At 47.2% G+C, this 16,527-nt stretch overlaps 1 protein-coding gene across 2 annotated transcripts in view; it reads left to right on the top strand.

Annotated features, from left to right (window-relative positions):
* LOC143174249 (muscle-specific protein 300 kDa-like) overlaps positions 1-16,527 on the top strand; it is a 43,358-nt gene extending 26,831 nt beyond the window's left edge. For both annotated transcript variants that reach the window (XM_076364807.1, XM_076364808.1), the window contains exons 7-13: positions 2,352-2,609; positions 7,517-10,255; positions 11,166-11,350; positions 11,845-12,351; positions 12,785-13,028; positions 13,842-13,897; positions 14,292-16,527. In XM_076364807.1, coding sequence (XP_076220922.1) covers positions 2,352-2,609; positions 7,517-10,255; positions 11,166-11,350; positions 11,845-12,351; positions 12,785-13,028; positions 13,842-13,897; positions 14,292-14,511 — 4,209 coding nt within the window. In that variant the 3' untranslated portion in view covers positions 14,512-16,527. The remainder of the gene's footprint in view (positions 1-2,351; positions 2,610-7,516; positions 10,256-11,165; positions 11,351-11,844; positions 12,352-12,784; positions 13,029-13,841; positions 13,898-14,291) is intronic.

Genomic DNA, 16,527 nt, shown 5'->3' on the forward strand with positions numbered 1-16,527 from the left:
TCCTTACTGCACTCCAAACGCAAAGTTTTCACGTTGTCAACGTGCGAACGATTCGTCCCGAAGGGGTTAAACAAGCTCGTCCCGATAAAGCGGTTAGATACGTGGGTGGACTCCATCGAATTGCATCTGGCGCACACAGCATCTGCCATTCGTGGCCGTCACGGTTTTTTCTACGGGCGGGTAGTCTCTCTGGTCGTCTCTCTCTCTCCCGTTCATTCATTCGTACACCATTCACTTCTGCGCGCGCCATCCATTCACGTACTGACTCACGTGTACACGTGTGTGCACGTCACGGTTGCTCCCGGTGTCATAGGCAACATATGAATTCCGTACGCGTTACGACGATGCAGCGTTTTTCTACGCGCGCTGGAAACTCCTCCGCTTTCGAGAAGTCACGGATAAGTTTCGCCTCGGAGCGATATCGCCGGCTCTGCTAGATAATTTGAAAGTCGTCGGAGTTAATTATAAACTGTGACCGACGTGCGCGTCGTATTTCAATTATTCAGTGTACGATGAACGCGCGATCCGATAGAAAATCACTTGATCCGCGTTGCTCCAACGTTATTCCCACTTTTTGCGCTGGTATCGTTTTTGTTATTATTAATTCATTAACGAAAGGATATTCTGAGAATATCCATGGGAAGATAATTGAAACATTCGTCTCCAGATGGTTTTCTAATCTATCAGCAACTGCAACTAGTTTTTATAGTACCCATAGCGAAAATGAAATTTTCTGATCTTCTATTTTCCTTAGTGCAAAATTTGGATGTATGAGAAATCTAATGATTGTAGGGTAGTTTTTGTAAGATTCATTAAAATATCTATTATTCCTGGTGCCTATATCTATTATATTGGAGCCTACAGAGTTCAAAGGGTTAAAGACGATTCAGGAAACTTGAGAATGTGTTTTTGACAGTATTACGAGCATGGAGATGCAGTACGCTTCATACGGTCATTTACATCTCAATTAACGCGTTACGCTTGTTTCCAATTACCACCGACACGAAAACAGGCGACGTTACTAAACGAATGTCAGCCGGTATTAAGATAAAGGCGACTCACTAGACGAGGGGAACGCTCATTTTTTTCCTTTTACTTCGGACACTTTCACTGGCTATGAATAGTGGAAGACCGATAGAAGATAGCTGTGTACAGAGGCGCGTTAAATATTTATGAGGAAACACTGACCGAGTGTATAGATGGGTCAAGAGTCTTTCGACGCTTGGCAAAAGTCAGGCTTGCTTTGCTCTGGATTCGTGGAAGTAGGACGGATTCTCCAATAATTGGACTCGTACGATCTCTTTACACTTGGCTTAAATTTTTCATTTGCACGAACTAGATCTCCCTTACCTTGAACGGTCGAAGTACCGGAGGAACAGAGTTGATACGACTACAAATCAAATGAAATATATCCGAAACTCAGAATCGTACTACTTCTTAAATACACAGTCATATATAATTCCAATTATAAGATGAGTTATATCACATTCTTAATTAACACTGCGATCCCCAACGAAATCGAGTTATGATTCAATGGAACAATTGTTTGAAAACATTTCTACCTATATTACACATTGAGTATGACAAAGGTGTATTATTTCAAAACTTCGCATACTGATGCGATATACAGAGTTCAATGTTTAATTTAGTATTAATATTAAGCGTACAAAGTTCAATATTCAATTCAATGCTAATATTAAGCATACAAAGTTCAATATTCAATTCAATACTAATATTAAGCATACAAAGTTCAATATTCAATTCAATACTAATATTAAGCGTACAAATTTCAATATTCAATTCAGTATTAACATTAACCATCAAACTTCACCATTTCACTGTACAAAGTCAACTGACGATTACCAATGACAACATCTCCCAAGTGCAAAGGGTCCACTACAACTAAGCTCATCAATATGACACGAAAGAACATAGAAAATATCACGATATCGAATTTCCTTGTATATTTATTAAGCATACAAAGTCCAATATTGAATTCAATATTAACATTAACCATCAAACGTTACCATTTCACTGTACAAAGTCAACTGACGATTACCAATGACATCTCCCAAGTGCAAAAGGTCCACTGTAACTAAGCTCATCAATATGACACGAAGACACATAGAAAATATTACGATATCGAATTTCCTTGTATATTTATTAAGCATACAAAGTCCAATATTGAATTCAATATTAACATTAACCATCAAACGTTACCATTTCACTGTACAAAGTCAACTGACGATTACCAATGACATCTCCCAAGTGCAAAAGGTCCACTGTAACTAAGCTCATCAATATGACACGAAGACACATAGAATACATCACGGTATCGAATCTTTTTGCAGATTTGCGAGGAAACGATGGCGGAGCATAAGGAAAGGCTGGCGGAGCTTCGAGGCCTGGTGGCGCAGATCGCGTCCGACGTCGGGCTCGACGCGAGTGCACCGTTGCACTGCGAGGTGGAGGCCCTCGGGCAACGTCTCGAAGACATCCGCGAGACCTTGTCCTGTCTCGCGGACGCGGCGGACGCCCGAGCTCTGAACCAGGAGCTCGCCCGCGGCGATTTATGTCAGACGAAAAATTTCCTGGACTCGGTCCAACAGGCAAGTAATTATATAATCTTTTCACGGGCCGCCTGCTTTTCGGGAACGGCGGACCACGCGCGGGCCGCGCAATCAACGCCCCGTTTCGTCTCATTTACACGCGTACCCGCCGCCACGTGCTTCGAATTAGGTTTCCGGATCAACCTCGCGATCGATGAACGACGGACGATACTTTCATCGTTGAGAATGGTACGGAACTTACGCGGTTTCGAGATCAGAGACATTTCCCGGGGGTAAAGTCGCACGATTGATTAACGCAGAGGAAATGACCGGTTTCGATTTGTTTCGCAGTTATCGATAGCTTGGTAGGTTTTGATGTCTCGAGTGATCCTGAAAATAGTTTCGTTTGAATGCTGTAATGTCTGAAGAAACTGGAGATTGTTACAGTTTTTAGAGGGGTTATGTGTTAATCATGTTAAATGCTCGGTAGTTCTAGTGTAAGGACTTTTCAGTTTCGAAGATGAATATCAATGTTTCTAGGAACAGCAGAATAAACTATAAACGAAAAAGAATCATTAGTTCCTCGATTCAGTCAACTGCAAGAAGGTTTGCGCGTTGTTAGACGCATGCTGAATTATTGAACACTTTTACACCTAATTTCCTTAATCTCTTTAGTTTCGAAGATCCAAATGAATATCAATGTTTCTAGAAACATCAGAATAGACTATAGAGATCAGGGAAATGAAGTGTTAATTGCAGAGGAAAAGCGTTCAATAATTCAGTATGTAACAAAGCGTAAATCTACTTTTGCGCTTGATTGAATCGAGAAACTAATGATTCTTTTTCATCGTTTGGTAATAGAATTAAAATAAAGCGTGATGTAAGGAAAGTTCTTTCTTCGCCTTCTCAAGGGAATCGATTGAAAGTTGCGAATGACGAGCAATCGCCGTATGCCCCAATAATTCAAATGAAAGGCGACTCGTGTTGCGAGAGTTTGATTGGACCGTTAATTATGCACGCCGAGAATTATCCCCCTAAGATCTTCAATACGGTCATGCGACTCCGAAGTGATCCTACAGAAGCCGTACTCTCTTGCAATTAGCGAGACAAAATAATTCAGGCACCGGAGATCTCTAGCAACAATTGCCACAGACTCTGTATATTTCCGTAGAAAACGATCCGCGAGGATTATTTACATCGTAAATCACGGAACGATAAGGATGATGCATTTCCGTGGAGGTTCCTCGGGAAATTCGTAAACAGTAGCCCCGGTTCGTAAATATTTTGACTGTGTACAGAGGTACCGACGGAAAACGTGTTGATACGAGCGCTCAGCGTCGCGCGGCGCGTGTTTATTTAAATTAGTAGCAGACGCTGCTGGGAACGCTGGGATCACCGGCTCGGGACACCGCACGAGTTTCCGAAGGAAATCGGTAGTTCAGTTTCGATTTTATGCAATGAACCGTCGTTGAATTCCAACACGTTTTTTTATCGGAAGATGTGTAAGTGAAATCAGAATAATCCCGTTTTGTTAGATGCTAGATCTGTTCATATTCGAGATAGAAATTGATGGAATAATTCACGAGGATCGGATTTCGTTAATTATTCATTCTACGTGGAAATAGCCGGCAGTCTATGAATAGTAATCGTGTTTGATTCGGAGAATTGAAATCGGTAGGATTATCGAGAGATTCCAACGTGTGGATAACATTGCGTATAAACGGAATTCTCCTTCATTAATTCGTGATTTAACCGAGTCCCACGCGCCGCTTTCGCGCTCTTCAGATTTCATATCGGAAAAAGCCGGCGCATTTGAGCGATACGGGCAACTGACGGCGCACCCACGATTTGACGAAACGCGCTCTAGTTTTCAGACTTGTGTGCGTCGCATCGCTACTTTTTTTGCGTATAAGTAATCCAAGTGGTGCATTTTGTATCTCGTTGTTATATAGCTTTTTAAAAATATACAATTTTATTATTATTCTTATTATTAATTATAAGCTTCGTAATTGAAGGAACGATTTTTCAATAAGAATGTATTAATAATATAATTAACAATATATATACATAATAATATTAACACATTGCATACTGACAACGAGAAATCTCGTTTTTCTATAAAGACACTCAGCTATGTAACTTTGCTAATTACCACAGTATTAGATAAATATTCAATCTGATTCAAATTGATTATCCATTTAAAATATATTCCATAATAATATGATATCTGAATTGTTCATATATACATATAACGATATAAATTGATTTCACTGAAAACTGCCATCGATACAGTTTTCTGAAAATTAAGACAAGCGCTGTCGCGCCGCTTGGATCTCGCATCCCATTCAGAAAGCGCTATTGCGCTGTTCGGCTCTCTTCGAATGTGTTTTTCGAAAAACCTCTGCTACTGAAACGGTTAATTGGCCCCGGGGAAAAGGATGAAAACGAATCGAACGGGAGCCGTAATTCGACATGAATGAATCGCCGTGATGCATGGATCGCGTCGCGACGTCTGAATTCCTCGGGGAGCGTTTCTCGGAAACGGGGGCTCGAAGGCAACGGATTTCATACGCCGACGAACGCGTTTTCGCGTTCTCTTATTCTGGCCTTCGCGGGTCCGTCTGGAGGCACGAAATGCCTATGATCGTCCGCGGCTGCCGTTCTCGTTTCCCTCGCGGTCCGCATAGCGCCCAACACCTGCGCAATTCACCCCGAAAATAAACATCCGGAATTTGAGAAACTTCTTGGCCCACCTACACATAATTTTAATCATCGGCATCGTCGAGATTCAGTATAAATGTGTCGTTACTCAAAGCATTTCTCTTCTTAACCAAATATCAACACTTCGCGGACGGAGATTCTCTGAAGTATACAAAACCTCCAGCAGATGAAGCTAAATTACGTATCGATTGCTTAAATAATAAATATAAACGGAACTACGTACCAAACTCTTGCTGTTTGGGTAACTCATTTGTTATTTAGTGCTCTAACTATGAAAATCTAATCTCGCTGAAATGTCGACGTCCGTCCGCAAAGGGTTAATTGGAAGGAACAATTCCAGTGTTAGAACGAAGCGTCGACGTTTCGAGATGAAATGTTCGTGTTTGGAAGACCAAGTCGTAAACGAATGATTCACTTACTGGAACAACAAGGGATCGGTAGTTTCCTCTCTTTCAATTGTTCAAACAATTGACGTATAATTCAGCTTCGTCTACCGAAGGTTCCGTACATTCCAAAGAATCTTCGTGCGCGAAGGGGTAAGTTAGAAACGAAATCGGAAGTTGAAAGGAAACGAAACGCAAACTCGTTAGCCCCGTAAATCCGTGGAACAACTGAAAAGCAGAGAATCGTTATCGAAGATTTTAAAGCTTCCGTGCCGTCGTGCTTCACCCAGTTCCATCCGCGAGCGCTAAAAATTCCGCAGTTAACCGGCTCGCACCGAACCTCTTCGTTCCAGCCCTTTGCAATCTTAAGCTTGTCTCGGCAGATGTATCATTGTCTAAAGAAATACTTCCTTCCAAAACTAACAGAACTGTATAAAACCCATCGAACAGACAAGACTATTTCATCGTGTCGTTTATAATTACAATTACACGAATATTCCCATCGAACATCGATCATTATAATCCCCTGCATCAAACCGAACGCTGACTGTAAATCTCTCGACCCCAAAGGCCTAGGGCAGCTGACTTCGGCCAAAATGGCACGCGCTCTGTTTGTTCAACCAACGGTCCCCTTTCGCTCGATGTTTCTCGATCGAGGTTCCAGGGCCGGCTCGCTGGCTCCCGCGAGAGAAGCCTAGAACCGTGTCGGAAAAGCTCGGATGGCGGTTATTTTTATAATCGCGCAAGGCTGGGCTCGTCGGGGGAGGACCTTGGCCGAATCCGTGATGGATTCCGGATTATCCGAGACTCTGTTCCAAGGTGATCCGTCCGAAGTTCCCTCCGGACGGACGGACGGCGGCGGTGCCGTTGTGAAATACGCGTCCATCGGTTTCCGGCGTGCCATTGGTGCTTGGCACAGGCCACACGGGCGGATCATTAGCTCCGCACGCGCGTTTATATTTTAATCGCGGTAGTTCCGAAACAATTTGTTGTGTCAAGGCCGAAGGGCTTAAAACCGGGGTGGCAATTACATCAGTCACGAAATCCGCAACAGCTGAACAATCCCCGTTCAGGCCGTGCACCCCTCGCGGCCCGGCAGCCAGCACACTCTTGGCGAAACTTTCGACGCCCGCTAGGAGAGTTGCAGCCCGCGACTTCGATTGCGCCCCGCTGTGTTTCCGATAGGATTTACGAGTAGGATCGGGAACCGCGGTGTTTCGGGGAATCCCCAAGGACGCGGCGAATAGCTAGATTCCGTCGGGTTACTCGAGAATCGCCGGAACGTCGATAGAGGGAAAGGGATCAGCGGAGCACGGCTGATGTATGGGCTGATAATTAGCCCTTGACGGACCGGAAGTATTTCAAGCTACCGCGAAAAAATAGTGACGTAGATAACGAGAACGAATTCATAGCGATCTAGTACGGTAACGCGTTGATCGTAAATGTAACGATAATGGAGATAATGATAGATGTTTGCCGCCGTACACGTTGGAGCCAAATTAGTGCCGCTGTGGTATCGGTTCGTTAATGGTTAGCAATATGCGAATTCGTACGTATTATCGGGTGGATTTCCGATCGAGGAAATCGAAAGATGGAGACGGTCTCTCGAAGCTAAGGAACACTCGAGACGAGAACAGATTCGTTTGATAATTGAAGTGTCTCGTAATGAACGAGTCCATTGATTGGTAACTTTTTGAAACTCGAGATGCTCGTGTCGACAGGATTCACTCGAGACTGCTGTAGTATCGAAAATGTATCTAAGCGATGGACTTGCAGGGGATTGATGCACCCTTGCTAGTTTCTAGAAACACATGCGACTCGAAGGGAAGTAGACGGCGATGTAACGAAGCCTTCCGTTTGCAGAGCCTCACCGCAGTGAACCAAGGCGAGTCGAAGGAGCAACTGAACGTCCTGCGTAACCACCTTCTGGCGCTCACGTGCACGGAGCCGCAGCTGCAGTCCATCAAGGAGCGCAGCCTCGAAGTGGCGGCGCAGGAGCCGTCGGTGGTCGAGGTGCTGCAGCTGTGGCAGAGGGTTTTCAGGGAGACGTTCCAGCAGTACCACCGACTGTCGGCCCGCCTGGTGAAGACGCAGGACGGCGCGACGGCGCTGAAGCTCTGGCAAGAGTACCTGTCGCACGTGCAGGACTTCCTGTCCAATGGGGTGCCGGGCGACTACAACGGCCTATCGGAGCACAGGAACCTCTGCGAGGTGCACAGGAACCTTCTGACGGACCAGCAGAACCTGATCCTCACCGTGCGGACCGAGGAGGGCAGCAACCTCTCGACCACGGAGCAGTTCAACATCCTGACCAACCTGCACAACGAGACGCTGGCCAAGATCATGGAGCGGCACGCGGCGGTGCGCGACAGGTTAGCCGCGTGGGACAAGTACAAGCTGGACCAGAGCAAGCTGCTGTCCTGGCTGAAGGACGCCGAGAGGGAAAGAGGACAGCTGCACCTGCGGTTCATCCACCTGAGGCGGCTGGAGAAGATCCTCGAGAGAATAGAGACTCTGTTGGAGAGGATGCCGCAGGGCGAGGCTCAGCTGGAGTCCCTCCAGGAGCAACAGGAGTCCCTCCTCGTCAACTGCGACGAAGCGTTGGCGGTGTCCATACGCATGGAGCACGCGGCCGACTCGCAGAGGATAGCCAATCTGACCGCCGGCCTCGAGACCTGGAGAGACTTCATCCGCAGGATACAGAAGCTCCACGCGGAGTACGAGGAGCAAACGAAGAACGTCGGCGCGACGTTCGACGAGATCAGCCAAGCCCTCAGCACGGCCTTCCACGCGAAGTCCGCCAGCCTGTCGAGGACCAAGGAGCAGCTGGAGTCCGTCCAGCGGCTGCAGACCAGGCTGACCAACATAGCGCCGGAGTTGGAGTCCCTCGGAGTGATCACCGAGCAGCTCAGGGAGTGTCTCAGTCCGTCGGACATGAAGACGCTGAACCAACAGCGGACGCTGCTGTGCCAGCAGCACGGCGACCTGGAGCACCAAGCTGCGCTGCTGGTCTACAGGCTGGACGAACGCTGCAGTCTGTACGACCGATGGAAGGACAAGCTGGGTAGACTGTCCGCGTGGATCGCCGAGACGGAGATCCGCATCCAGGACTGCGACTCGACGACGCCCAACGAACCGGAGGAGACTCTGAAGAGGCTGGAATGCGAGCTGCAGGCGGAGATCGCGTTGAAGCAGCGCGAGCTGTCCTGGTTGCAGAAGACCGGCCAGGATCTGATCGAGGCGGCCGAGGACGCCGAGAGGGAGAAGCTGCAGGAGTCGCTGGACGAGGTGAACGAGAGGTGGGACCGTTTGCTGGCGACAGGCAAAGCCAGGGCCACCAAGCTGGTGGACCTGATGAGGAGGATGAGCGCCGTAGAGAAGAGGATCAACGACGTGAAGAGCTGGCTAGCCGGCGTGGAGGCTCAGCTGTCGGAGACGTTCGTCATCGAGACCGCCTCGCAGAGCTGCGTCGATAAGAAGCTCGAGGACCACAAGCACCTTCAGAAGACCATCGAGTCGGAGCACCCGAACATCAGCGAGGTGCTGACCGTCTGCGAGGCGTTGCTGAAGGAGTGCGACGCCTGGAAGGCGACGTTCAACACCGACCCCATCAGGACAGGCATGGAGGGCCTCGAGCGCAGGTGGATAGCCACCTGCGTCAAGTCCACGGAGAGGAACAGGAACATCATGCTCGCGTGGAGCCTGCTGCAGGATCTGCACAAGTTCAAGGCGGACAACGAGGAGTGGCTGAACGACACCGACCACGCGATCGTCGAGCTGGAGGAGAACCTGGAGGAGATCACGCAGGAGGAGTCGGCGAAGGCGATCAAGAGGGCCAGGGCGGTCGTCGACGACCTCGACATGAGGGAAATGATGGTGAAGCTGGTAGAGGAGAACCTCGGCTGCTTATCGAGGACTGGCTTGGAGCCAGATAATCTCAAGTCGCTTATCAGCGACGCGAGGCAGCTTATCGACAAGTGGCTGACGTTCAAGCCGAGAATCAATGCCGTGCTGTCGGCGCTCGAGCAGGACGAGACCAATTATCGCGAGTTCATTCTGACGCACCGTATGGCCGTGTTCGGGCTCACGCAGGTCGACGTGCTGCTCACGAGGATCCAGCACCTGACCGCGCCGGAGCACAAGGCCTGGGCGCAGCGCAGGCTGCACCAGCTCAACGAGATCGAGGAGGAGCTGAGGAAGCAGAACATCACGCTGCAGAAGGCTGACGAGCTCGCCTTGAAGGTGATGAAGAAGTGCCATCCCGACGAGGTGGCCAACGTGCAGGAACTCGTGGACGAGTATCAGCTGCTGTGGAAGGACATCAAGAGCAGGGTGGCCGCGCTGTGGACGGAAATCGAGGGACAGGAACAGGGCCGCGAGGTCGACGAGGCTGTGCAGGTCGAGACGCTGAAGTTCGAGCAGGACACCGCCGTTCAGGTCGACACTCTGCCGAGGCTGTTGAGGATGACGTCCAGCGACGCGTACCTGATGGAGCTGGAGGCTGCGCTCGGCGAGTGCCACGAGGCTTTGGACACTTTGGAGATCGCTGTCACTCCGGATCCAGTCGCTGGGCCTGGCTTGAACGCCGCTGCCAAGAATGTCGTGAGTGCTCGCCAAGTAACCTGATTCCAGCGAATCTTGACGCTTAACCCTTCGATTACCGCGGAATTTCGCGTCGACGTTTATAGAACAGTGTTATCGACACCATCGGAATATTGAATTGAAGGAAATTAACCGTTTGCACTCGGAAGTTTCTCGCTAAACGTGCTTCACGTTTTTTCGCGAGGCGAACGCGATATTTCTCGAAACTAACTCGAAGGGAAATCACGTGTACAGTGAGAGACACAGCTATTTTATTCGAATATTTCACGTATCAAGGCTTTATACACAGTTGAGCGTTAAATATCAGACTTTATAGTTTTACCGCGTCAGATCAAGTGGCGACGGAGTCGCCTTCCGAGTGCAAAGGATTGAAATGAATTAGAATGAATAATAATAGATAGTAAATTAGAATTCGCTTATGTTCTCAGCGAGCTTTGTCGTTATTGTCTTTAGACGTCAACAGTTGCCGAAGGGTTAAGCGCCGAGATAGTTTCATGCCGCATAATGTTTGCAAAGAAAGCCGCGGAGTGATTGTTTCAGTTGTGAACGTTACCAGTACTTTCCGTTGCGTAACGTTAATATTTGAATTTTTAAATATCGAGATTCTTCAAAATTGTACAACACCAAAGCATCACTTGTTCTATTTTATATTATCAGTCGTGGAGCACGCTTAACGCGTTAATTGCGAAAAATTCTGAACGAATCAAATGCTTCTATAAAATATATTACGGGTTACAATAGATCGCGTTACAAATTATTAAAAAGAGTCACGATTGTTCGAAGTGAAACGTGGAAAACAATCCAAACTTCAACGTCAAACTTACGTTATACGGACGATCATTTTTCTAGTTATTCTAGGAAGCACTTTAGCCGTATTTAAAGTAACAGCACCTCGCGAATTCTCTTGCAGAGCAAATTAATTGGAAGCTGTCAATCATCGATCGAGCTGGTCCGACATCTCCACGGCTTGCTGATCGAGGACGGCAAGCTGAGTCCCGAGGAGGCGAAAGCTAACGAGGTGGAGGCTTTAACGGACAGATACGAGAACCTTCTCCAACTGGCTAGGACCAGGGAACAACAGATCAGAGAGCTCAGGTAGGTTCGCCTAGCAAATCATCATCCTAATTGTTTAATTGCTGCTAAATCAACGAGCTTCCCCGATCAAGACCATTGAGTAATATTAAACGAGAGATTTTTCACACACAGGTCGTCCAACACCGACGCGCACACCTCCCTCTGCGATCAGCGAGTGTTCCCCCTTTCGCGCTAACAGTTTCTCGTTAACGATCGTTAACGTTCTCCATTCATTTTAAACCCGCTTTTCTCGCGTCGACGTGGCGCGACTTTGTTCGGACGAAACATCGTGTCGTTTCGTCGTTGAAACGTTCGAGGAGAATCTCTTTTCTCTTCTGTTCATTATGCTCATTTCTTCTTCTCGTTCGTTTCGTTTCGTCGTTGAAACGTTCGAGAAGAATCTCCTTTCTCTTTTGTTCATTAGACTCGTTTCTTCTTCTCGTTCGTTTCGTTTCTTCGTTCAGCTGTTGAAATGAAGGAAAATCATGTTTAAGATCGAATTTCTACTTGTCCAGCGACAACGGCAGATTGACCTGTCCCCTGTGCTCGCGCCGCAACTGGGCGCAACTGGAGAACGACCTGTGGCGGCTGGAGATATGGCTGGAGTTCGCGGAGGGCACGCAGAGCGAGCAACACTCGCCTCCCAACGACATCGACCAGCTCGAGGACATCATACAAGACCACCGAGCGTTCCTGTTGGACCTGGACAGCCACAAGAGCATTCTGGCCAGCCTTAACACCGTGGGTGCTCATCTGGCCGATCACACGGAGGACGCCAGGCGGGCGACACAGCTCAGAGAACGATTGACCGTCGCGAACGAGAGGTGGGACAAGGTTTGCGCGATGGCCGCGCGCTGGCAGGAACAGCTGCAGGCCACGCTGATGTCGAATCACCAGTTCCACCGGATCATTGAGGAGCTGCTCGCCTGGCTGGAGAAAACCGAGATCAGCATAAGGGCCAGCGAGCCGGTTGACCTCACCGAATCGCCGGAAGTTATGACTGCCAAGTACAATAAGTTCAAGTACGTTGGCGTCTTTGTTTGATCCTGTTGTCTCGGTGGTTGTCTCGGTGAATAGTTCGTTGCGGGATTCGGGAATTCGCTATGGGAACATGGGGAGGTGATTTTGGAAAATTGGGGATCTGAGTTTGGTAAACTGGGGAGAGTTAGCTTTGTGAATTGAAGAGTTCGTTTGAAAATTTGAACGGGTGATTTTGAGAAGTTAGGAAGCTAATTTTGACTGTTAGGGGATTCATGTTGAAAAACCGGGGAATTAATTATGCAGAATTGGAGAGGTAATTTTAAAAAATGTAGAAGCTGATTTTGACAAGTTAGGGAATTCCCATTGAAAACCCGAGGAACTGACTTTGGAGAATCGAGAAGTAAAGTTCAGAGTTAAGAGTATCGAGTCAGAAATAAAAAGGAAACGTGACAGGAAAGAATGTATCCTTTCCAGGGAACTGAGAAACAATCTGGAGCGATGCGGGCCCCGCGTCCTCTCGCTACAGAAGATGGCGAACCAGTTGCTGGACGAGAAAGGCGAAACCAGAGCTTGCCTGCTGGAGCTGCGGCTCAGGTTGCAGTCCCTTCGCCGGCTGACAGGAATATACGCCCTGAAATTGGGAGCAGTTCTAGGAATGGACCCTAGGGAAGCTGGCCTCGTGGCCACGACCTCGTCGCTCGCTTCCCTCTCGCAAGACGTAAGCGCCGCCATATTCATTCCGTCACGTATCGTAATACAGAGACTTGAAACCGTAAAATTTCGGCGTTACCTTAACCTTTTGCACTCGGCCGTTTCTCACTAGAAATGTTTTGTTGACGAGGCGAACAGGATATTCCATGAAACTAACTCGAAGAGAAATCACGCGTCGAGGAAAGCTATTTTATTCGAATACTTCGCGTATCAAGGCATTATACAAAGTTCAATTAAATATCAGATTTTATAGTTCTATGGTTCAAATCGAGTGGCGACCGAGAGTCGCCTCCCGAGTGCAAAGGGTGAAAAATCGTGGCGTTGCATCCGCAGGAGCTTTCCTTAAAGTTCATTTCCAGGAATGCGCCAGTCCTCTGCGGCTGCTCGCCGAAACTGGTTCTTGCTTTTTAAATGTTAGTCCTCGGTGTAGACGTACGCACCACGTCGTAGAATCACGTTAAGCGATACTTTGGACGCTGGACACGGAAACCGATAAAAGTCCGACGAGCGAGGAATAATAACGTTGTCCATAACTCGTCGAGTCGTTCTAATGCAGAGCACGTTAAGAAAGGTCATCTTTCGTTTCGTTGGAACTACAGATATTCATGCGAATTTCCTCTTTTTTTATTATTCGAAGAGAATTAGTCGTTATGCAATTACGAGAGAGAATTCTGCGGAGAAACTTGTTTGCTGTCTGCTGTTCAGATGTTCGAAGAGAATATCCTTTCATCGAGGACTTCTTATCGTTCCGTGCCCAGCAATAGTAGCATTCACACGCACAGTACCTTATTGTTTGTGTTTTCTCTTTTACTTATTGTAGTTGCTCGACGAAGCTGCCTCTGGGACCGTACAGCCCCGCGACGCACCCGGCACAGAGTATGTTTTAACATTTTCCGTTTTTAGTTCGGAGCGTTCCAATGATCATTCCTTTCTTAACACTGGGTTTATAGACATTAGTGTACAGTTGATTTTATTGTCCCTAGAAAAATCGCTGACTCGTTTAGATCTTGAAAATGAGATTTAAAGATCGACGAGAGCATTCGTTAAACGATCTTCCTAAAATTCAATATCGAAATCGATGTAATCGTAAGCCCAGTGTTAAATTCATCTTGTATCTCGAGACTCCGATAAGTAGTTCCGTTCACTCTATAGAAAGACTTGAAAAGTTGAAACAAAGTCCGCGAAAGGTTCCATCTATCCGTCTGCGTATCTCGTCGGTTATTGTCGGGAGGAATATTAACGAGAACCACGAAAAAAACACGTGTTACAGTGGTGACGATGGCCAACTAACGGTATTATCTCGGGGATACCGTTTCCTGGGCCGAGTGCTGCGCATCTCCCTGCCGATCCAAGCGCTGATGCTGGTGGTCCTCGGCTTCGCCTCGCTGGTCCCGTCCGCCGAAGAAGACTACAGCTGCATGCTGTCGAACAACCTGGCAAGAAGCTTCACGCCAAGAGTCCTCTACCCGAACGGGCCGCCGCCGATTTAATAACAAAGAAAATCGGCCCGAGACGCAGCGACCTCGCGACACCGAAAAGATCACTCGGCCGGGGCCCGAGGAGCCGCGCGAAGCGGAAACGCGAGGCCGCGACGGATCAGCGTACCTATTTAACTAGTCTGTCGCATGGCGATCATCCTGCTCTGGCAAGCAATCGATGAGAAACAGGAGAAAAAAAGTTCAAAGATGCCGTGTCGGGTCCAGGGAAACGAACCTCCGTCCCGACGTTCCTTTCCTCGGACCACCAGCGATCGATCGCCAGCGACGCCATCTTGTCGCTCCGACTGCCGCGCGTAGAAAACTGCTCTCTCTCGGGAGTTATTTCCTCGATCGGACGAAACCGTAAACAAACGTTGACAGATTCGCGACGTTCGTTTGTATTTTTGTTTGATTTGAAATTGGATCCCGGTAGAATTCACGTTAGAAGGAGGTGTCCCGTGGAAATGATGGACTTGTTTGGTTCGCGCGCGCGTGTACGTTCGACGGAGGAAGTAACTCTCGCAGAGACGTTGAAACTCGAGGAGCAGCGAGGGTGTTGACAATGAATAACGATTTTTACACGTGTGATAGAAACCGTTTGTAATTTATAATTAAGCACGTTCTACATGTACGGACCAAGAGGGACGATCGCCGGTTCCGTGCCCGAACCGGCCAGCATCCGTTTTTACTTTATCGTTCTCTGCGTTGAATTTCGCGATCCTCGTGCAATAATAAACACTCGCTCGAAACGAAGGTCCACGACGCGACGACCTAGCGCGACACGACGGATCACCGGTTCCGAGAATTTTTCTGTTCAGCCCGACATTCCATGTAACATTACGTTCGTTATTTATGTACATCACACCGAGAGAGACACGTACACGTATACAAACACACACACACACACACACACACACACAGGTTATTATACACGGTTACGTACATACATAGACACGAATACTTGTAGATAGAAACTAGTTTCCGTTTGATGATTAATCTTTCTTCAATTTTCGTTCCGCGTATTCGACCGAGAGTTTCATTCCGGGGTGAATAGGGGAACGAATCAACGACGACGGGAGAGAAAGTTAATGTCACATGGAATGCACGAGAGAAGAGAGACCGTTGACGATTAAATTAATTTAACGATTATTACGACCGAGAAACGAAATAATCGCTTTGTGTGCACGCACGTACCGCAGCGAAATGCGTTCGAGAGGGAATGTCTCTGTGACCTTTCTGCGGGTTTCGTATTTTTGCTATAGTAAACGTAAAAATGAAAGAAAATAATGATAACTTGTCCGACTTTATTTTTTATACCTTGCGTTTATATATGTATATACCTATACATACGTATACATATATGAACGCGCGAATGATAGATGTAGAGAGGAGGAGGAGGGGGGTGGAAAGCGAGGGGAAAGGAGAGAGCAGTTCGATGAATAATCGAAAATGACAAAAAAAAAAGAGAAAAAAATAAAGAAACGTCCATTGATCGGTACTTTAGCGCAATCGCCACGCGAATAGTCATTGGTGCTAGTTCGAGAAACCGATAGAGATAAATAATAATAATATTAATAATTATATATATAATATTAATAATATATATATATATATATAGAAATATATATCGTCGAGGGTGTATCGAAATCTGTTCTTCTTTCTTTGATTTTTATATCGAATACTTAAGAAGAAGAAAAGACATGTAAACGACACGATAACGAACAATGTTAATGTTTACCGGACATGGTGACGTTTCCCCACGAGCGAGAAACGTCACCGGACACGCACAAAATCGATCGATCACGAGATTCTTTCATTCGTTCATAACGAGGTACAAAGAAAACTAAAACGACTGTACTATTTAAACGGACCCGCTAGTTTCGCTTTCTAATTTATCGGTATCTTGCTTGCTGCGCGATCGAGCTTTGTTATGTATTTTTATAAGGACAGAGCTTACGGAAGGCGGTGTACATCTGTCAATGTAATGTAATTACAATAAATTGAAACGTATATAAAATTGGACTACCA

This window comes from Nomia melanderi, chromosome 2 (genome assembly GCF_051020985.1).
Source record: "Nomia melanderi isolate GNS246 chromosome 2, iyNomMela1, whole genome shotgun sequence".
Taxonomy (NCBI): domain Eukaryota; kingdom Metazoa; phylum Arthropoda; class Insecta; order Hymenoptera; family Halictidae; genus Nomia; species Nomia melanderi.